Source organism: Montipora foliosa, chromosome 10 (genome assembly GCF_036669935.1).
Source record: "Montipora foliosa isolate CH-2021 chromosome 10, ASM3666993v2, whole genome shotgun sequence".
NCBI lineage: Eukaryota > Metazoa > Cnidaria > Anthozoa > Scleractinia > Acroporidae > Montipora > Montipora foliosa.
In genome coordinates this window covers 29,931,234-29,953,733 of record NC_090878.1, presented here as the reverse complement: position 1 = coordinate 29,953,733, position 22,500 = coordinate 29,931,234, and the positions used below count along the sequence as shown (strand labels likewise).

At 38.5% G+C, this 22,500-nt stretch overlaps 1 protein-coding gene across 3 annotated transcripts in view; it reads left to right on the top strand.

Annotated features, from left to right (window-relative positions):
* LOC137973438 (transcription activator BRG1-like) overlaps positions 1-22,500 on the top strand; it is a 55,766-nt gene that overhangs the window by 9,426 nt on the left and 23,840 nt on the right. For all 3 annotated transcript variants that reach the window (XM_068820242.1, XM_068820240.1, XM_068820239.1), the window contains exons 6-21: positions 2,781-2,887; positions 4,355-4,595; positions 5,068-5,375; positions 6,558-6,734; positions 7,569-7,686; positions 8,024-8,187; positions 8,865-8,931; positions 9,699-9,809; positions 11,283-11,411; positions 12,245-12,358; positions 13,651-13,701; positions 16,946-17,008; positions 18,121-18,228; positions 20,406-20,492; positions 21,462-21,508; positions 22,003-22,080. In XM_068820242.1, the coding sequence (XP_068676343.1) occupies positions 2,781-2,887; positions 4,355-4,595; positions 5,068-5,375; positions 6,558-6,734; positions 7,569-7,686; positions 8,024-8,187; positions 8,865-8,931; positions 9,699-9,809; positions 11,283-11,411; positions 12,245-12,358; positions 13,651-13,701; positions 16,946-17,008; positions 18,121-18,228; positions 20,406-20,492; positions 21,462-21,508; positions 22,003-22,080 (1,970 nt within the window). The remainder of the gene's footprint in view (positions 1-2,780; positions 2,888-4,354; positions 4,596-5,067; positions 5,376-6,557; positions 6,735-7,568; positions 7,687-8,023; positions 8,188-8,864; positions 8,932-9,698; positions 9,810-11,282; positions 11,412-12,244; positions 12,359-13,650; positions 13,702-16,945; positions 17,009-18,120; positions 18,229-20,405; positions 20,493-21,461; positions 21,509-22,002; positions 22,081-22,500) is intronic.

Here is a 22,500-nt window from a genome sequence, read left to right as displayed (position 1 = left end):
TACGCTTTTGTATTTTTGTGGATAAATGTGTGTGTGTGCACTCTTTCGTCTTTTTAATAATATATTGTATTACGTCCTAGTGCTATCTTAAACTTAATTTCTTAGTCTAATTTGAGGAAGCCCATAGCTCCATAAGCTCTTATAGTTTCTTTATGGGCTTCCTCGCCTTTTTTACAATTTTTTGTATTTTGTTTATTAAATTGGATACATTATATGTAATCATGGCAAATAAAAACCTTGAAACCTTGAAACCTTGTTACTTGTAAAATGAATAAGGTTAAAGGCATTCAGCAAATAACTCTTAACCAACCTTACCTTTTGCGTTTTGCTTTTAAACACAAAACATGGCTAGTAAATTCGTGTCAAGTAAAAGCAGTAGTACATGACCTTGAAACATGTAGCTTGCAACTCTTTTCCTTGGAACAGAGCTGGGGATTTTAGCACACCAATTTTATGCCCAAATATGGACAAAGATAAGTTCAAAGCTGCATATGTGGGAAAATACATGAGCTGCATGTACATGTATGCTACATCCAAATGATGAAATTTTTTAACTCAAAAACCTGCAGCTTTGAACCAGAGTTAAATGCTTTAAGGTAATGAGCCTCTAGTAAAACTAATAAAAGGAATTAACCATGGCAGGGCTGTCACTAACGGCCGGGGGCCGGGGATTTCCCCCGGCTACTGCAAGTATGAGCCCCGGCTACTTTGATACAAAACCAAAACAGAAAGTAAAAATACATCAAATGACAAATTGTGAATTAAACAACAAACCAATAGTTTATTAACACGAACCCTCTTTCACCTTTTAAAGTGAGGTGACTTTATAATCCCCGTGAGGCTCACTGAAAACGCGTAGTATTCAACAATGTCATCTTCCTGTAAGCGCGCGCTTTTTACGAAGTGTTCGTTTCACTCGGATTCCCTTGTTTTCGGAGTTTCTGGTTCTGCATGAATATGTCATCAAAGAAACGGAAGGCAGAAGCGGACAAACAAGGAAAGCTGGATTCCTTCTTCTCTTCTGGCTCCACTTCAAGGTAAGATGATGTTAAAATGAACAAATCACCGTTTGGGCTTCAACATTTCTCTTTCAAATCGACCACTGGGATGATGCCTAAGCGAATTTAATAGCGCAAGATGCATGTGGCCTGGTAGTTGTCACACATGGACTTGTCTTCTTTAAAGAGAAATGCACAAAAAAGTCGGCGATTTGTTAGCTAAAAACTTACAACGTTGATTGGGCCGTCAACTAACTCGTTTACTCGTCATGCAAAAACTACGTATCAGTCGTACAGGGCTTGTATACATTCCAGTTATTGCTTTGTCCGACAGAAATCTGGTTCGTCCATATACTCTACATCAGAGCAGAGAGTTACGTTGTGTTATTTTCTCAAGGCAATGCGGCGGTTGGTTCATGAGAAATTGTGTTACGTTCTTGACGCGTTCTTGCCACCATGTTTTTTTTTTCTCCTGCCTCTTTGTCACGAGCGTCACGAGCTACTTTCACTCGTTCCCAGTCGTACTCAAGGTCTCTTTTTTGTCACGCCAATAGTCACGACTCACGTGGGCTGTTTTATGTGAGGGTGGGTATAATTTTTCCAAATGCCAAAATAAACAACATGCATATCTCTTACATATTTTATTTGACCTGCATTGAAACATACTGACTATCACCGAGTGTGATATTTTAAAAAAAATGTTGAAAATGCTGGGCTATGATAGTATTATCTTGTGGAAGTGAAGTACAGTAGCTCAGAGTTATCAGTTTTAAGGAGTTAAGATTAAATTCGTTGCAGCCCTGTTTTGTCATGATAAAAGTACATAAGAATGGAAAATTACTCTTGGGAACATGTCAGAGTCTTCCCAATGCCATAGAGAAAGGTAACAGTAGTGGCATTTAATTTACTCCATGTAAAAGTTGCATTAAAATAAAAACGTGTTTGGAAAATTTTGTGTTGTTTCCCAAAACCCTTATGCCCCTCCCCCACCCTTTCTCATTGACAGTCACACCAGTAAATGTTTGTCCCGCGGCTGCTTTTTTCATTTCCCCACCTACTCGAAAAATTAGTGACAGCCCTGCCATGGTAAGAAAAATTGTGACCTGGCATTTTGAATGTTAGCCTTTCTTAAGAACAAATTCGTTCTTTCTCTTGTAATTAGCCCTGTTTAGTACTACATGTAGAATTTGACTTGAATCATCTAAGTAATCCTGTGGCCATTTGAACCTGCAATGTGTGCTGCAGTTATTTTTTGTTTAGTGCAGGATCTACCGAGCAAACCTTATTCTGGTTTGTGAACCCTCGTTTTGGAGTATTTTAGTACTTCATTGATAATTAATTTCATCAGACACTTGGTAAATTGTAAATTGCCTTCAGAAAAAGTGATATCTTGTGTAATGAATTTAACCTGTTTTTTGGTAACTGCACTTTTTCAAGCTTTAGAGCGGTTTTCAATTGAGTGTCAAAAGTAATTAGCAAATTATTGCTTTTGTCTATGATTACTTCACTCAGTGACTGGTTCACCCAAAAAAACATTCTCTTCACTTTTTCAACCAATCAGGAGTGAAACCAAAACCAATCGTGGCTCATGCGTGCACATTTTCCCGTTCTTTGTGTCGGCTACATGTAATGACCTCGAGTTTTCATTGGTTTACTGGATTGTCTCCGTCCTTTTTGATTGGCAGTAATTACTTTGGTTTTTGTTTTACAATTGAAACTCACAATTTACAATTGAAACTCACTCTCAATACTAAGGTAGCTATCATTATAACAATTCTGTAGTTACGAGCTGAAGTGGTTGCATGCACAAGAAGAGATACCACTTTGGAGACAGCATTGAACTCCAAAGCTTACAAACGAAGCAAGAAGCAGTCTCTCAGGGAAGCAAGGTACACAACCACACCTACATGTAACATGTGTATCACATGCGATCATTTTATTAGTAGTGTTTACAGGGTTTGTGGTACTCCTTTAAGTCCTAAAAAAGCCCTGGAATTTAATTTTTGACTTCCAGGGCACTTGAAAAGCCCTTGAAAAAAAAAAAAAATTGGTGGAAACTGCTTGAAAACACCTTGAATGTTTTTTTTGGTGAAATTGTTGAGATTGCATCATGCTAAGTTAAAGAGACATTTCAAAAATTGAGCTCGAATTTGACTATTTGGGAAAGATTAAATGCAAAAAATAAAATGCCTGTGCGTGCACTTAACTCACAGGACGTGGGAAAGAATATCAAGGTAAGGTTTTTCAGCAAAGAAAACACTGAAACATGATGTATGGCATAGAAATCCTCTTACAAACATTCCTTGAAAACGTGTTCTCCTGGAATTTTATGTACTAAATCCAGCAGGAACCCTGTGTTTAAGGGCGGTGCCTACTATTGTTATTGCGCATACGTTCTGCGCATCTAAAGATACTCGGATTTCCTATCGCCGATGCTTACTAATACAGGGATATTTTTGCGCGGTTTAAAAATATCCGGAGAAAGTAGATCTTAGTAAGTACTCTTGGTATCCAAAAAGAAAAGAGAGGTAATTAAGCTTCAATTTGGGAAAGAACGCCATACATTGCTTTGTATTTGAAAGCTTTTTACAAATATTCATGAATTATCTTTGAAAAATACGTGGTTACCCCTGATTTTCTTTTTGGATTTCAATAACACTTGTTAAGATCTACGTTTCCTGCATAATCACACACCGGGGCAAAAATATCTTTAATTAGTAGGCACCGTTCTTAAAACACCTTTAAGCCAGTATTATCAAAGGGTTGGTTACATAAAGCTAGCAACAAAGGAGGAAAACATTCTTCACAGTGCCAGAGGTTTCCTTGGCAGGTACTGTTAACACAAGGCAAAAAATGCCAGTTTGTTGAATAGGCTTATATTTTCCAGGATGTTGGTGGGAGGGAGTGAAATAAAACAAGAAAAGGCAGCCACAGCAGGTCGTGAAAAATTACTTTTCCTGCAAAACAACACAGTTTACTTTTGACTTGTGTGAAAGCATTGAAGCAAAGCGAGGGTTGTTGTTCAGGCAATAATGCAGAGAAAAATATTTCAAACCTTTAAACCCTCCATTCTAAATAATTAAGACAAAGATTCATTGAATTCAATTCCCCAAAAAATGCAGACGTTTTATTTTCTTATAATGCAAAAAGTTGCATGAAAAATATCAAAATTTCAAATGAACTAATGGACAGTTGAGTTTAAATTAACCAATCAAAATCTCTGTTCCTGCTGTATGCATCCACAAAAGCATTGTTTCTCAATTAACAAAAATTATGTCATTGATTCTTGAAAAGATTAAAGTTACTATTTTGAATATATAGGAGTGTCCAAAACATGTTCTGCTGATGTCTTATAGGATCACCGAAAGGCTTGAGAAGCAGCAGAAGATGGAACAAGAGCGAAAACGCCGCCAGAAGCACCAGGAGTACCTGAACACTATTCTACAGCATGCACGTGACTTCCGTGAATACCATCGATCAATCCAGTCCAAGGTGGTGAAACTCAACAGAGCTGTTATGAGCTACCACTCCATCACGGACAGAGAGAAGAAGAAAGAGGAAGAGAGAATCGAGAAAGAAAGAATGAGAAGACTTATGGTGAGTTATGCAAGAAAATTTGAAATTTATTTTATTTTCTATCAAAAACTCACTTTAAAAAATAAAAGGATAAAGATTTCCTAAATACATGAATGGAGTAAGTTGGTCCTTCAGTTACTTTCAACTGTCTTGCCTTTTTGACAAAAATAATGACACCAGGGTTCTCCCTAGTTTTCAGCGCAACAGGTATGGCACCTTTTCAAACCGGTAATGCAATTGGTTAATGTTGGATGTTCTGCAAAGGATAAGCGACTTCTGAGCGTTTGCAGGTGGTGATAAGTGCTCTTACAAGCGGTAAATTTTACCGGTTACAGCCTGATAAGGAGAACCCTGTGACACCGACTATTTGCTGAATAAGTGGTTTATGACAAAATAACATTTTGTTGTGCACTGTTATGAGATATAAGACTTGATGTGAAATTTTCCATACGAGGCATCACCAACCTTGCATTGTCTATTCTAATTATCATAGGCTGAAGATGAAGAAGGCTACAGAAAACTTATTGATCAGAAGAAGGACAAACGTCTGGCATACCTTCTAGCTCAGACAGATGAGTATGTCGCCAGTCTTACTAAAATGGTACAACAACACAAAAGAGAACAAAGAAAGAAACACATGAAGGAAAACAGAAAGCGGCGCAAGTCTGACTTTGATGATGATGACACTCCAGAGGGTGACCGGCATGTACCTGTAGTGGACACTGAAACTGGAGTTGTCCTGAAGGGAGATGATGCGCCTGTTGCTCACGATTTGGATGTTTGGCTTGAGAGCCATCCCGGGTAAGAAAATTAACTTACGATTTCAAGATTCATGCTAGTTTGGCAGCACCTGTTTTTTGTGACTGCACACCTATGTAGGTTTATATGCGTTTATCCCTGAGGTGGCACCATTGATGAGGAAAATAATTATTATTGTATTCCCATTGTGCACACTGATGTTGTCAGCAAACAAATGCATTGCAAAAGAAATTTTCTTGCAAGGGACTTCAGCAGTTTGCATTCAAAACTCGGGAAAATGTCTGCAAACGAAGAACCAATATTGCATCCTTAAAATCTTGATGAACCCACACTGATGCAGGAACCAATAGTTAATTGAAAAATGTTTGGTAACCCTTGCATTAATTTGTATTGGATACTGTTGCTCCAAAATACCATCCAATTTCTGGCACCTTGATTGGCTTGTTACATCAGTGGTGGTAAAGAATGATAATGATGGATAATAATTTGAGAAAAATGCCCGGTTACTGTTTAACTTTTATGTAGCGTACTGCTATGGAAAGATGTGCTTGGTATAAGGAACAAACTTCTTGAGCCTACATTTACTACAGGCTGTAACTGTAACATGTACTGTATGAGAAAGAGTCTTGATACAACAAAACCCCAATATAACAAACTTTATTAATAAGCTCAATAATGCATGCATTTCGATTGGTTCTCACCTATGATCTATTAGATGACAGGCACATACTGTACATGTAGCTGACGTTGTCGTAAAAAAACTTGTCATTCTTTGTTATATAAAACAAATAGATTCCATGTTGCTGTGCATCTGCTCAGTAACATACCACAGAAGGCATCAAAATTGTTCTTACAGCTGTTCAGTCTATTACTGAATGGATGCCAGTGCTGGAAATAACAATCAGTCATCGGACATTGTCCGACCAAATTTTGAAAATGTCCGGCCAGTTTCACATTATGATCGGACATGATGACCGAACATCTCACCAGCACATCTTGAGTTATCTTCTTCAAGGTGTTGTCAGTCAATAAATTATGTCCGGTCCAATTTGTCAAATGTCTGACCAAAATGAAGATCTGAAAGGACATATGTCCTGTGAATGAAGAAAAATTATTTCCAGCACTGGATGCACTTCAACATGGAATCTATTTGTAGTTTCCAGTATCTTGGCACTTTGCTGCATCAGTGGTTGCATACTGTTCCTTACTGTACTATACCTATAGCTATCAAGTGGCACCACGTCAAGAACAGGAGTCCGATGATGATGATGAGGAGGAAGATGGTGATGGTGATGATGTTGAAGGAGTAGATATGGAAAAGGAAGCTGCTGAAAAGAAAACAGAAAAGGAAAAGAAAAGAGAAGAATATGGAAAGGATGAGGAGGATATTCAGGAAGAAGAGTAAGAGCTATTGTTTTTGTTTTCATGCATGGTAATAGTTATTGTCTTGTTAAACATATTATTATTGTGAGATGAGGTGAGTTGTAAGGGCAAAATATTGTTGCCACAAGTCAGAATTTATTATCATTCTGAAGCCATTCTCATTTCCAGAGGCCATCATTCTTTCTCTGGAGCACTGAGAATAATGGCTCCTTACTGATTCCGAAGTAGGTTCTTCAGTCTCTCACAACTACACTCTCTATGGTTTTTTAGTTCTACAGCTTCTGGTTGTCTTGATTACTTAACCCTTTCACTCCCAGAAGAGATTAGTATGTAACTTCTCCTTATAATATCAATTCACTATTCAGCAGACAGGTGATGAGGATGAATTAACTTGTCAGTCAGATGGTGTTATTTTGATCAAACTCAAATTCTCTTAACTAAAATAAAAGGGAATGTATAGCAGCTAGAAAGGAGAATTACTAATCAGATCTTGGGAGTTAAAGGGTTAACTGGTAGACATAAGAGCACTGCACCATCCCCCATTGACAATTGAACTCGCCTGGCATTAGAAAGAGTTAAATTATTAAGTGTCACTTCTACAGTGACCCCCTTTGAGGAGTAAAAATAATTGTCTGGCATTTGACTGAGTAAAATCTATTAAGTCTCGCTCCCAGGAGTCAATTGGTTGTAAGTAAGTAAATGTTCATAATTGTGATGATGTACTTTCTGTAAATGTGAACAATCTTCTTTCAGTAGTTCAAGTACATGTCTTTTATTTTATAGTCTCATGTTGAATGTACTTTTTCACCCTTGATCTCAAGTATTGTGACTGACAAGTGTACTTCATCTCAGAATCGATGATCCAGCAGCCATGGAAAGCCGTCAGTATTACAATATTGCACATAGTTTCCAGGAAGACATTACTGAGCAGCCAACTATTCTGGTGGGAGGCCATCTCAAAGAATATCAGGTACATGTAATGAATATAATGTTCACTATACAGTGTAATGTACACATACTTTAATTAACAAGAATGATTTTGGTCAGTGTTTCAGTGCATGTATTGAACAGCTTAAAAGTGTATGTTATCACTTCTCTCGTTTTTCACTACTAGTAGAGGGATAATTTGTGTCTGTGTCATAGAAGGGGTAAATTTGGAACAAAAATGTTCACTGCATTTGACAACAAAACAGCATTCTTGTGTGTGATTGATTTTACATGAAATTATGTCAATTAATTAGGGTGGTTTTAAGGCCTGCTTCCAAGCATCCCTGGTTTTGTGGCATCATGAAATTTTTTTCTTTCAGTTACGAGGACTTGAGTGGCTGGTCTCCCTACACAACAACGCCCTGAATGGTATCCTCGCTGATGAGATGGGTCTTGGAAAAACCATTCAAACAATTGCCCTGTTTGCATACCTGATTGAGATCAAGAAACTCAATGGCCCTTTTTTGGTAATCGTACCCCTCTCGTAAGTAAAATTTTCCTTTACTTTGTAAGTTTGGCATGATCATAAGTGCTTTTATTTCAAAACTGCTACCCCTTAACTCAAATTTTATTTCATTTTGATTGGATATTAATTTACATGTATGGGTAATCTGAGTGTTAATTTTACAATTAATATTTATTAGTTAAGGCTCTTGTTACATGTGGTATACTGTGTATGTTTTTATCTTTAGAGACAGTAAAGACCATTTTTGGTGCAGTTGAATTATTTTGCTTGTGATTATTCATTAGCACTACTGCTACTGCCAAATGCTATTGGGGAAGCAGGCATGGCGTGGCTGGGGGAACTGCTTGTTAGTCCCTCCCCCGCCCCCCTTCCCCGATACAAAATACGCTCCCCCGTCCCTGTGCGGAAGTACATTCCCAAGTACATGTTCTTGTAGCCACTGCCCTCAGTATATACGGCATCTCAATTTTGTTATCCTCAATGTTGTGTCATCACTCTACATTTCTTTGTGCCACATTCCATTGCATTATCCCCACCAAATAGATTTAGATTCTAAAAAAAAACAGTCTGCTTCTGATTGTTACTTTAAGTCATCTATAAATAATAGGTCAATGAAGTTGATATGTTTTTGTCCCCACTCGTTCATGTATAATTATATCCAATAAAATGTATGATTTCCTTTGTTTTCTTGGCAGAACATTATCAAACTGGTTATTGGAATTTGAGAAGTGGGCACCATCCATCATTGTTGTGAGCTACAAGGTATGATGTGGTGTGCGGCAACATTAATTACAATGTAAACTGCACTCTTTTTTAACCCATTGACTCCTGAAGGTTGCAGTTAGTTATCATGGAAGTAAAGATAACAATAAAGTGTATCCGCCATTAAATGACAAATTTTGTCTCACAATGTAGTCACTTGATAATAATAATATTATCTTGATTGCTCCTGATGAGGACTTGAATTAAGCAGTTGAAATGTCATGATTTTCATCACAAGTGACTACAGTGTACATCCTGGGACAAATGAAAAGTATACTATAAATTATTATTACTTTTGAGTTGTTGATCAGTTGTTCATTTTAATAGAGAGGTTAATTTATTAGTGGAATGAAATCATTACCCCTATATAGGTTCAGGCTTTTACTTTTCAATTAAAAACCAATGATTGTTTATCAACAAATTTAGTGAATAATAATCATTATTATAGCTCAATTTTTGGAGCTGTTTCAGCAGGGGGAAAGTGCATATTATTCACAGATAAATAAACCAGTAATTGGCTGAAGTAAAAGGTAGTAATTTACCTTTTGCAGGTAAAAGGCTGGAATTAACGGTAGGCTTCAAAAGTATAAAGAACTGGTCACTGTTTCTCAATGCCCTTGTCCTCAGAGCACTTTCCCTAAAGTTTGTACTTCTATTCTTCTTCAACAGGAGCTTGCATTTTCCAAATTGAATCTCCCCAGTAAATTATAACCTTTTTGACAAAAATGCTATCATGGTAATTAAGTTATTGTGTTTTTTTTTCTCAGGGCTCACCAAACATGCGTCGCTCAGCGGCCTCCCAAATACGTGTTGGAAAGTTCAATGTAGTCCTTACCACTTATGAATATGTGATGAAAGATAAATCAGTTCTGTCAAAGGTATATCCACCTTAAATGAAAGTGTCATAACTATGGGATGAAACATGAAATCTTGAAGGTGTTAACAAGAATTATTAGTATCTCTTTTTTTATTGAATTTAGCAGCAAAAGAGAGAGGTGGTTGAATTCACCAGTGCATGATTTTTTTGTGTGTATTGTAGATTTGTTTAGCAAACAACAGCCACTGTCCAGAGGCATCCCCAGATTGACTAATCAAATTGTTTTCTTTTGATCAGAGAGTATGAGGGAGGCAACATGCGGAGCTGAATGCCCTTGTGATTCAGACAACAGCTTACCTTACCTAAAAAGCTCTCACTTCACTGTTCTCTGGAAGTTTAATGAGCAGTGTAAATTCCTGAGCTTTGCGAATTTTGGGGCTATACAGCTGTAGTTAAGTGCAACTGGACCCTAATGTTACAGTTCTTTTTTTTTTTTAATCTATACATCTCTCAAAGCAACATACTGGGTACAAAAAAATTAATTGGTTATGCACATTTCTTAAAAATTAATTTGTTTTTTGCACCCTTCCTGAATTTGAGGTTCTTTTTTTCTTCTTACAAGACTGGACCGAGTGAAATGCAAAAGAATTTTGACCAGCTTTATCAGCGATTTTATTGTTGAAATTCTCTTCAAATAGATCACAGCTGTATTGCTCACAAGTTTGTTGAAATTCCATGTTTTCTGATACATGTAGGTTGATCTGATTCCAGTCCTTGGATAGAACCATGGTTTTCGGAATCCATCATACAGTAAAAATATCAGGAGAAATTAATTCTTTAAAAATTACCTGTATATCATGGATTTCACCAATTATTGGCTGTTGCTGAAAGGTTCAGTTGCACTTTAAAGTTTCGGCCCGTCCTTATCCATTCAATTTGTCCACTGAGGTCATACTAATGTCAAAGAGAAACAGCTCAAGGTGTTATATCTTTCAGGGCTTGAAATTGTGCCCAATACAGTCGCATTTGTGACTGAATTTTTTCCCTTTGCGACTAAAATATCTGGAGAAGTAACGCTTTTTTGCGACTTGTTTTCGCCTTCACTCTTTTTTCACTCTTTTTTCGCCTTCACTCTTTCAAAACAAAAGGGTTAGCAGTTACCACTTTGCTGCTACTTTTGGTAAAATAAATAAAGAAATGACAAAATCATTTTGTTTCGTGCCATGAATTTTATTTCAATCTGAAGATAGTGTAATTGTAGCATAATTTAGCGGAGATGTTACGTGCACAACTCCCTGTCATCATTAATATTTTGCTATTTTCAGTGGCTGCTCTGCACAAGTATTGTGGGCTAATATTTTGTTTACTCAACACAATGTGGCACCTGATGATAATATTGGGAATAAGTCACATTTCACTTTGTTATTGTCCCCTCTCTCTCTCTTTCTCTTTCTCTTTCTCTAAAAAGACAATAAATAATGGGGTTTAGCACTTGAGGATGTAGAATGTTGGATTATTATTTTGTTGACATCAGGTGCGCTGGCGATACATGGTAGTAGATGAAGGTCACAGAATGAAGAATCATCACTGTAAATTAACCCAGATTCTGAACACGCATTATGCTGCTCCGCATAGAGTTTTGCTGACTGGAACTCCACTCCAGGTACAGCCAAAGTAAATTATTGTATTAATAACATTATTTTTTTGCCATGAAGACTGTTTGATGTTGAAATTTTCACTGTTAACACTGTAAATCCTTTGGTTGTCAGATGTACATGTATAGCAATCAGGATTTTGCACTCAACATGTTTCAAGTAACACTATTCCTGGGATGACACCCCTTTGCAGGATTAACCCCATGAGTTTGTCGCAGTTACTGTTACCTACATTTTATTCTACTCATTTAAGTGTATAATTATGACAGAATTTTTTTATTTGCTTGATTGAATGTACCCATTGCAAGGTTGCTGCCTAACGGTCCCCTGGGGTGCCTTATTTGCGAGCACAGGCGACCAAATTTCTGAACAAGTAGCCCGAACGGGCACCTTACTTGATTCATCCGCAATTTCTTGTAAATTTGATCCCAGCTGGATTAATTTAAAATTTCTGGGCTCTTGAAAAAATGACTCGGGCTACTAACTTTTAATGTTGGAAACCCGAAGGGCTCCCGGAAAATTTTCTTAGGCAGCGGCCTTGCCATTGTTGTGATAACAACTGCAAAAAATGTTTTCCCCTAGCTTTAGCCATTAAAAGACGCAGCATTTCACTTCCGGTGGGGTACAAAACCACACAAGTACAGAAGGGGGACTGGAGATGATTGTGACATCATCTCGAAAATGCTTGTTTATAATTATCTCTTGGTCATTCCTTTGAGATATTTTCATGTGAAGATTTAATACAGTTGGTTGATGCATTCTATCAGCTGCAACAACACAAGAGACTAAGAAAATGATTTTTCTATCCATGAAATACCGTTTTAAATGTCTTTTCTTTCAGAACCGTCTGCCAGAGCTGTGGGCTTTGTTGAACTTCCTTCTTCCAACAATCTTCAAGTCATGCAGCACTTTTGAGCAATGGTTCAATGCACCATTCGCTATGACAGGAGAAAAGGTCAATTAGGCTTCAGTGATTATTTTTTATGCAGAGGGAAGAACTGAGTAGCCAAAGAAAAACAATCATCTTGGAATAAAGGGAAGGGAATTAACTCAACCCACAGTTGACACCACATCTGGGAGTCAGAACTGAGAACATGAGATCATGAATGTAATTAGATCTGTGGCGATTTTGATTAGCATCATGAAGTAGCCACTTACTCTTCTCCCTACAGCATCACTTGCATCTAGGAATACAGACTAGCATCGTCCAAACCACATTATCCCTCAAGCAAAGAGAAACAGCAGAGGTTTACCCTCGCCAAAAAAATAGTGCTCACTTACCCTCATACTTGCCTTATTTCCAGAAACAGGTAGCAAAAATGAATGCTTAGACTTAAACCTTCACTTGGTGTTGGATGTCAAAATTGAGTGTGCTTCTAATTAAATGTACATGCAGTTCATGACAAAAGTGTATGTCTTGGGATGGACCTCTCCCATGAAAAAGCTTGGTTATTGTATGAACCTAAACTCCCATACTGTGAGAAGCAGTTGATAAACCACAAGACATGGTTAAATGCATCAAAGCACTTCATTCTAACATAATACCTTCTACAAACACCAAGATTTACAGTCCTTTCTTCAACCTACAGTGAGAAGAATTTGAATCTCTCCTCTTTGCTTACCACAGTCACAACTGACCATTTTTAATGTTGTGCCTGTACAATGACAAGAGGAACAATAACTCTGCCCTTCATAGGCCTTCCCGGCAATAATTGTCAGTATTTTGTACGGGGTTTGAAGGGCTACAAGCCTTGTTGGTTATGTTGAATAGGACATTTTGATATGCTGAATGCAGTGTACACTGTACTTGCCTTACCAGGTTCCAAGTTAATGGAATTTTGGATGATCACTCTAGCCGCTCTGTTGGGGTGGGCTACAGTGTATATGTAAGCCCATGTCCTGCTTTTTGTTTTTGAGACTTTTGTTAATCATTGTTAGTATAAGTACAAAGGTGATTGTACAAAATCGGGCGCTCTCATTGGCTCCCTACCTCGGATTATCAGCCGATAATCATCTCGACGGACAAAATGGCTGCCAGTAGTCGTTTCGCCACTGTAAGTGAAGATGATTTTAGTGTTGAAATGTTTTTTTTCTCTTTTTTGAAATAATCGCCTGTGTATTTATACTAAAACAATTATTCACCTCAGGCTCAGTGATTATCGGTGAATATTCACTGATAATCACTGAGCCTGAGACGAATAATTGTTAATTATATAGACATTATTTCATTTTGTATGATACTGACAGGTGGAGCTGAATGAAGAGGAGACCATCTTGATTATCCGCCGTTTGCACAAGGTTAGACTTTACATCCTTGTAGGTTTTTTACAGTGTTCCTGCCCATTGACATACATGTATCACTACAAAAAAGCAAAGTTCATACAAACCTCTGGGGCTCACACTTCCCAGGGGCCTTATCCCAGTTTCAGGTAGCATAAAGCAACTGAGAGTGTTGCTACCCCCCCCCCCCCCCCCATCCTGCCCTGAATGTGGGATGCTGGTCCATTTATAGGGTAACGGAGCACCCAGCTGTATGTTACTCATTTATACTTTTTGGTGAAGAGAGGCAGTCAGAGGCAGGCAAAGTTTCTTTTCTTAGGAAACAACACGATTAAGGTAGGCTTCAAACCCTGAGGATGGGAATCCAGCACACAGACCACTACCACTACAACATTGTTGTCTCCACATAACCCCAGATATAAAAGTTCTAGTTCCTAAAGAAACTGTGGTGCTGCGTCGGTGAGAGAGTGAAACAGGAAAATGTGTTTATAAAGGTCTAATTACCACTGTGAATGATTTGGAAAGCTGACATTCAGAGCGTTAGCCATTCATCAGAGCGAAGGGCTAACGCTCGATAAAACCAAATTTTCCTGTAACCCCAGAAATGTTGTGTGACAAGCAATTTGCCATTACTCCTCTTGCCTAAGACTCTTACAACTACACTTAAATAACAATTGGCCTTGCGCATGATGTTGGTTACCACTCGCGTAACATTTTGAGTGACATTAGAAAACTCTCAATTTTGGCGCTTATAGTAAGGTTAGGGTCATAAAATTTTGGGAAAATATTGTAGAAAGTATGTGCAATCTGTAAATGATGGTTGTTTATTGCCAAGCACCCGGGCAATCGAGATCAGAGTCCGCAAAAAGCCAGGTTCAAAAACTTCCCTCTGCTTAGTGAAAAACGCTCCGGACTTAATCCTCTTAATTTTCGTATTAAAAGAAAAGTAGACGAAGATCGTGGCAAAAAATCCATGCACATAGATCGTGTTTACCGTTACGAGTCAGTTCTTTTCTCTTGAAAGCAGGGTTAAAGATAAAAGGTCTTGTTTACAATGTCACGCTGACTTACCACCCAAAAAATTCATCTTTGTGGTCTAAATGATGCCTTTCGTTCCCGTTCTTATCGTTCCTATCGTTCCCACTTCGTCAAATGCGTTCCATTTTTCGTTCCTTAAGAGCAAATAGTGCCTTATCGTTCTCAGCTGTCGTGCCCATCGTGCCCGATCCTTTCGTGCCCACATGACCATAACCTGCGCTCGCAGGCTTACGCCAAAGAAATACTCAATCGCGCCCAAAACCGGAACCGGGCCGATACAAGAAACGTTCGAGAAGACATTCATGAAAATTGTGTTCTGTTGGGCTGTTTGTTTACCATTGGACCTCTTGTTTCTTTGTCTGAATTATTCCCAGCGATATCATTACATCAAGTGTCGGGCGAATTGATCGTTGAGTTACCCGAGAATCCGCCGTAATTTACAAATCGACCGTTCTGTAGATTAAGGACGTCAAAAGATCCGGATTTTAAGATCTAAATCCGGATTTCCCAATCGAAAGCACACTAAATGCCAATCGAGGTTTGCGAGAAAAGATTTTAGCAATCCAACCATAATTTTGATTGCCTGTTGCAGCCGAGATTAAATTTCCGATAAGCGCTAAATTGGGTTTCTAAAAGTCGCTTTGCATGCAGAAACAATCTCAGCTCATCTTTATCATATTAAATGAAGTTTAGCAAATAGTTAAGCAAAGTAAGTGAGAAGTTTTCTTTTAAAGCGAAGACAGGGACAAAACTCACCTCGTGCAAACTTCTTGATCTTGCGGCAACTCTTTCTGTTTGACAGTGTTCAGCCTTTTATACTACGAGTACTTACTGCATTTGCGGCGTCGTGCAGGGAAACGCAGATTGTATAACTGTTCAATGGGATTACCAAAAGAAAATACTGAGACATGATTTTCCATTCATTACTTTTATTTTTGTCTTTTTTTTTTTGGCATCAAATGGGAGTTACAGCAAATGTTATAAACGCGACGGCTTTCGCGCGAAAAATCTGGGCACGAAAGGAACGATAAAGGGCTCGATGTATGAAATATGCAAATTAAGGCACGAAAGGAACGGTGTACAAACGAAGGCACGAAAAGCACGAAATCATGGAACGATAACAAGACTTCATAGGCACGATCGGTGAACGAGAACAAGGCACGAAATGCACGATATTTGGATTCCCTGTTCAAAGGGCACGAAAGGCACGATCAACTTGTTTGTTACGCCGTAAGTGCGGATTTGTGAGTGTTTTTAAAAATTAATTTAAGTCTCCCTTCGCGCTGGTAAAATTAATGTGCCTTTAGCTTGAAAATACCAAAAGTTTTGTCTTCTGTCAACACACATTTGGACTAATCACAAACTAAGTGGGCATCTGTGGACAATAAAACATAACCAAACTTGAGTAAATCATAGAATATCACAGTGATAAGCAACATCGTGCGCAAGGCCAATTATTATAGCTCTGTGTTTGACAGGTGTATAAAACCGTCCTTTGTTGTTCAGACTGGCTTTCTTCCTTTTCATGAAGTTCAAACTAAGTATAATAATTATTTATTGTAAGATATAACATGGAAAGCCAAAATACATGTACATTGAGTTTTCATGCTATTTCTTTGTGTCACAGTCATTACCTGAGAAATGTTGAGAAGTAGCTTCAGTGCTGATTTCTTGAGTGATTAATGTTGCTGCACTGTATAAAAGACAGTTTTTTTTGTTTAAGTCCACATTCGATGGCACACTTTATAGACCTGTTTGAAATCCAGTGAATGTCAGGCGTTGGCAGTGTGCAAAACTTACCCAGGATTTCACTAACACCACAAAAGATTCTATCTTCATGAGTGGGGTTTGATAGGAAACCTGGAACATTTTGTTTTAAGACTGGTTGCCATTATGATCGAAACATTTGTTGTGATCACTGAAGAATTTAGTTCAGCAATAGTCCTTTATTGTACAGTCTGGCTTTCTCCCTTTTTGTCAAGATCAAACCTAATATATTGCAAGATATTATTGGTTTGCACCCTTGTGACACATGTACGGTGTCCATGTTGAAATGGCACTACAATACAATTTCGTTTTGCAGAATTTGCACAATAACGAAGTTTAGTTCCCAGCGGAGAGACATGTTATTGTTCTTGCCATCCAACATGGCCACAATGACATCACATGCAAAACAGCATTATTGAAAGCTGAGATGAATTAAGTTCTCCTGCTCTTTCTTTAGGTGTTGCGTCCATTCTTGTTGCGTCGTCTGAAGAAAGAAGTTGAATCCCAATTACCAGAGAAGGTAAAAGAAAAAATATAAATACCATAGCTATTTCTGTGAAGACCAGGGCTGTTTTGGTTGAAACCTTGTTGATGTTTTTGTGGGATAAGTAAATTAGACAACTTGTCTTTGATAAGCTGTCGTGTGTTTTTAAGCTAAATTAGTGGAAGTTCAAGTTCTTCCAGTTGACCAGACTGGCCTGCAGATAGTTAAAAACTTTAGCAAGTGTGACTAGTCTGCTAATATAATGATATTGCGATTACTGCAAAAGAGGGTTTTACAAAATTGCGAGATCAATAGAAAAATAAAAGAAACTGCGGAGGATCTAAGCAAGAAAGAGAAGTAACATGAAGGAAGAAATAGAGAGTTTCAGTTTGAGACTTGAATTGTAGGTGTTAGTCGTTTGGCTCAGGAAGACCCCAAGTCCCCTTCAACCAATACATGCATGTTGCACGAGTAGGAGTAAGTACTAAAAACGACTGTGTGCCCTTCTTCTGCGGTAGTGTATTGCAGTGTGAAGGCAAAATGAATCATCCATCACAAGTGATTGCAGGAGACAGTGTAGCCCAGTGGTGAGGGTGCTTGCCTGGTGATCCAGGGATCCTGGGTTCAAGACACGTTCTGACCACTTGTTGAATTTGTTCTGGGTGGTTCAATTTCCTGGCTGCACTTGTAAATAGCCAACTGGTTTGCCTCCAGCAAAAGTTTTGAAGTTGTTCTGTTCAATGCTTGGAGGTATTAGCTACTAGCGAAGTCTAAAAATCCAAGAGTAAATAATGATGCTTACCGGTACTTCCTTAATTATTACATGTACCAAGAGGGTTCTAGTGTTGCCAAAACTTTTGGATACTAAGTCAGTTGTCCATGCCTGCTTAAAAGGGCTGATATTGTTGGTACACTTCTACCAAAGATGTGACTTAACCTGTGGACAAAAGATGGATTGTTAAATGTTAGGATTGCAGCTGATGCTCTTATGGAGACCAAAGTGGCTTAACACTTGTGGATAGGTGTTTTCTGTTGTTGAAATCCTAAAATGTGTTGCTAAAAGAAATTGCTAATAGAATATTGTTTCTGTACATATTTGGGGGCTTCTTGGAGACCAATAACCAGTTTTGTCTCTTATTGCTTTTAAGGTGGAGTATGTTATCAAATGTGACATGTCAACCCTTCAGCGGATTCTTTATAATCACATGCACAAGGCAGGTGTGCTGCTCACAGATGGCTCTGAAAAGGACAAAAAGGTAGACAGCATAAATTACCGTAAACTATTGCTAAGTTAAGAGTATGGCAGCATGGTCAATACTGTAGGGATGGGAATAGCCATAAATAACATTATTGATGTACCCGTAAACGCTCGAATTGGCGCCCTAAGAGAGGGGGGCACTTATTTAATTTATCAATTTTTGGCCTGAAATTGACACCATCTCTATTTCTAGTTACCAGTAACCCAAACTGTGACATATCAAAATTCAAAAAACGTCATAGAAAATTACTTCTTGTGAAACGTTTGAATGTTCTCAAGGCGTTTTAGAGTTGCCTGTCAAAGATGTATTGTGCTGTATTTCTTCAATAGAACAGTTCTAACAATGCCTTTGCCATTGTGAGACGTTTTGTGATGTCAAATTAATTAAAAGTACTGTATGTCTCGTATGTCGTACTGAGTACCGAAACTTATTCCAAATTTTAAGCCTTAGGAGGGGTGCTATTTCGAAGCGGGGCGCTTGTTTGCTGGGCGCTAATTTGAGCATTTACATTAACTTGTACTTAGCAAGGCAACATTTCCCTTTTTTTCATCTTGACAATACTTCGCTGTCCCAACTTGGTCCTTGAGGTTTTAAGATGTAAGTGAAATGTTGTCACACTAGTTGATAACCTTATGGGACACCCACCAACTGGGTCAATCTCTGTTGGTAGACTGTATATGTAAGTTATGTACTATACATCCCCATTGTAGCATATCAACCTGAGACAAGTTGTCAGCTTGGCACAATGCCCCCATAAGGCATGAGGCGACAAGGGTTGTCCACATTATGCTCACCATTTTCACTATTATGCTCAAACATTTTCTCCCGGATCACTCATTTTTTACATAAAAATATAAGTCCCACACTCCCATTCACTCCACGTGCCACGCCTGTTTCCTGTGGTGAAGTCTGGGCAATCGATTGTCACATATATTTCTCCACAGCAAATCGGGAATCCCAGTTTCGAGATTGTACCTAATTCCGATGTATTTATTTATTTATTTATTGTCAATATTTTGACAAATTTCCGGAAATTTTTCTTACTATTATACTGGCATAATTCTCGAAGCTCATGCCTCACTATTATGCTCAAAATTATGCCGGCATAATGTGGACAACCCTAGAGGCGACATGGTAAATGAAAACCGCCCATGGTCAAGGAATATTTGCCAAATAATTAATGCTGCAACAGATTGAAACATTTGGCCACACTGGGTAAATCACTTAAATGCATGATTATTTTTTGAAGCCAACCTTCAGCACATCAGTTCACCCTGGGAGCCACTCACTTGTGTATCACAGGTCTACTTAATGTGCTAGAGCTACCCAGGTTTTCGCTAACACCACCAGAGTTAAATATCTCAATGAGTGGGGTTTGATAGTAGGACCTGGAACAGTTATGCTTGACGTGGCTCAGATGGCAAGTGCGCGGCTTTCGGAGCGAGAGGTCCCCGGTTCGATTCTCGGTGACTTCGACGTCTGTTTTGACTTTCCTCTGGTCCGTGTAGCTATAGCTTTAAATCCCCTTAAAATGGAGCAGTGACAGAGGGGAGGGGGGTAAAGGGCGCACTGTCGGCTTCCATTGATACCAGCTTCGTAGCTGAAGGAACTACCGATGTTGAATAAAGTGACTTTACCTTTAACCTTTATGAGGTACACACACCAACTGCTGCCTTGGTGAACTTTTCTTCTAATCATTCCCACTTGAATAGATATGTTTATGATCATTGGAAGTTTACAAATTTGCTTTCCCTAATCAAATGATAAACTCAGGGAATGAGCAAGTACATAAATAAACATGTCTCTTACAAAAGCCATTCCTATGGCGAAGGGTTTTTTAATCCATTGACTCCTGAAATGCCTGAACCCTAACCCTAAACCCCTAAAACAGGCCTCCGTTTAAACCAGCGTTGCTGAATTGGATTGCCTGTATAAACATCGCAAATAAATAAATAAATAAAACCACCCACCCCCCACCCCCCCCCCCTTCCCATTGACGGATAAAATTATCTAGTGTTAGACAACAAAATCGATTTAGCCCACTCCTAGGAGTCAGTGGGTTAATGTACATGTGTATGAGAGGGGGGTGTGTTGAAACAAGAGCCAAATTAATCACATTGTTCTGTGAGTTGGTCTGTTGTGTATCTTTGTCACTGATGTTTTTGCATACTTAGGGTCGTGGAGGAACCAAGACTTTGATGAACACAATTATGCAGCTGAGAAAGATTTGCAATCACCCTTTTCTGTTCCAACATATCGAGGTCAGAATAACTGTGTCTGCCAATATAATTATTCACTAATCCCACTCAATGCCCTTTCTCCCTCGGGCTCTGCAGAGGTGTGATATGATTTACTAAAAGTTAACTTTGATGGGAGAAAACCAGACACTAACACAGCTTCATCTGACCACTGAGCATAAGTACCTCGTTTCCTGCAGAATCAGTTCCCTGTAGCCCCCTCCCATTTTATTATTCCCATTTAAACACATCCAACCCTACACGATAATTTTGAAGACTATTACAGGTTATGGTGGTAACACATGTGGAAGCATTCCCAAAGAAGCTGAAAACCCATTTTTCAGGTTCCTTTGCCTTTCTCCATTAAATTAAAGTGCTCCAGACCTCTAAATGTGTTATAGTCGAATTTAGGCAATATGACACGTTTATTATTTTTGTTCAAATCCTTTTGTCTTTGCCTCTAAAAAGCTACACAGGTCTGGTTGTTTAAAACTAACAAAATCAGCATTTGTCCCAGGGCTCAACTAGTAAGAGGCAGGGGTCTACCCCTAGGTGAAAGCATTAACTGCTTTGCTTTTAAGTTGAGAAAAATTTTAAACGGGAAAACGTTTGTGACATCATCTCGGTTAGAGTCTCATGCAATCACTACCTTGGTTTTGGGACAAGCTGCTTCTGTTTTCGTTAAATTTTAACGGTGCATTGTGAAATTTGGAAGTGAAATCCAAAGGTGCGATTGTTTTAGGCTAAGAGATTTATGTCACCAAAGAAACAGTGGAGGTTAAGAGCACTTAAACTGCAATGATGTTGTTTTCTTAGTTCACGTCAACAACCAGAAGCATTTTTTTTTCTTTCTTATCACCCATCACCGATGTCTATCTAGTATTTGCCGTCATTTATCAGCCTTGACCGCCACAAACTATCATCAGCATTTACCAGTCATAAACTTAACAAAATTGTAAAGTATTCCTGTGCTCTTCTTGTTTGTCACCATAGGAATCGATGGCTGAACATTTGGGCTTCCACTCAGGAATTGTTCAAGGGTAAGCTGGGGTGTATTTTGGGATATGAGTATGTATAGTACCTGTTTGTAGTTGTGCAAGTAGAAATATGTCTGACTGGCAGGTCTAACAGGTTCAATTTTCTGTGCTAGTATGAATGCAGGAACTTGAAGGACACAGCCTCTAACCTACTCGGTAACACCTGGACGTGCTCCCTGTCTGAACAGACTGTTACTCGTTAAATCAGACAAGGAACGTGATAAAATTATAGTGGACACGTAAATTCAGATGAGTTTCCCATCGAAATCCTGCTTCTCTTTCATTTTCTTAAAAGGCCTGAAAAATTGTTGATGAACGAAAAATATGTCCATGATGTGTTTTTGACTTGAGGCATATACTCTGCCATTTATGCTTTTTGCAGGCGCAGAACTAAAAGTACTGTACATTTCAGGGGGGTTTTCGGAGATTTTTGTCATGCCAGCTCTAAGCTAAAGATGCTGCCTGTCTCAGATAATTTAATTTCTTTTCTCAAACAGCCCCGATATTGTGAGAGTCGCTGGCAAGTTTGATCTTCTGGACAGGATTTTACCCAAATTGAAGCGGACAAATCACAGGTGTGGTACATTTACCATAATATTATGTACTCATTGATAACTTTGGGTGGATCTGATGGGGTTCAATTCTCACCTTTGTCAGAGTTCTTCTCCATCCTTATGTGGGTCCATTTTCATTACCAAGGAGACAGCTTAGATAGATTTCATGGGAACCCTTCTAGTGGATATCTTTTGAAATAAAAGTGCTCTACAGCCAATGTGTGAATCACATCATACCCTTTTTCGTTACTAGTATACACTGGCAATAGACTTGTTAAACAAAAGTGAACGGTAGACCCTGTGATACGGAATCCTTTTTTTCGCTGAACAGTAATAGCTTTATCCTAGAAGTAATTTTACCAATAAAAGAGGCCAGCTATGCATGATGCCTTCAGAAAGCCCTTTATGTTCGGTACGAAACCACACAGACGAAATCGATCA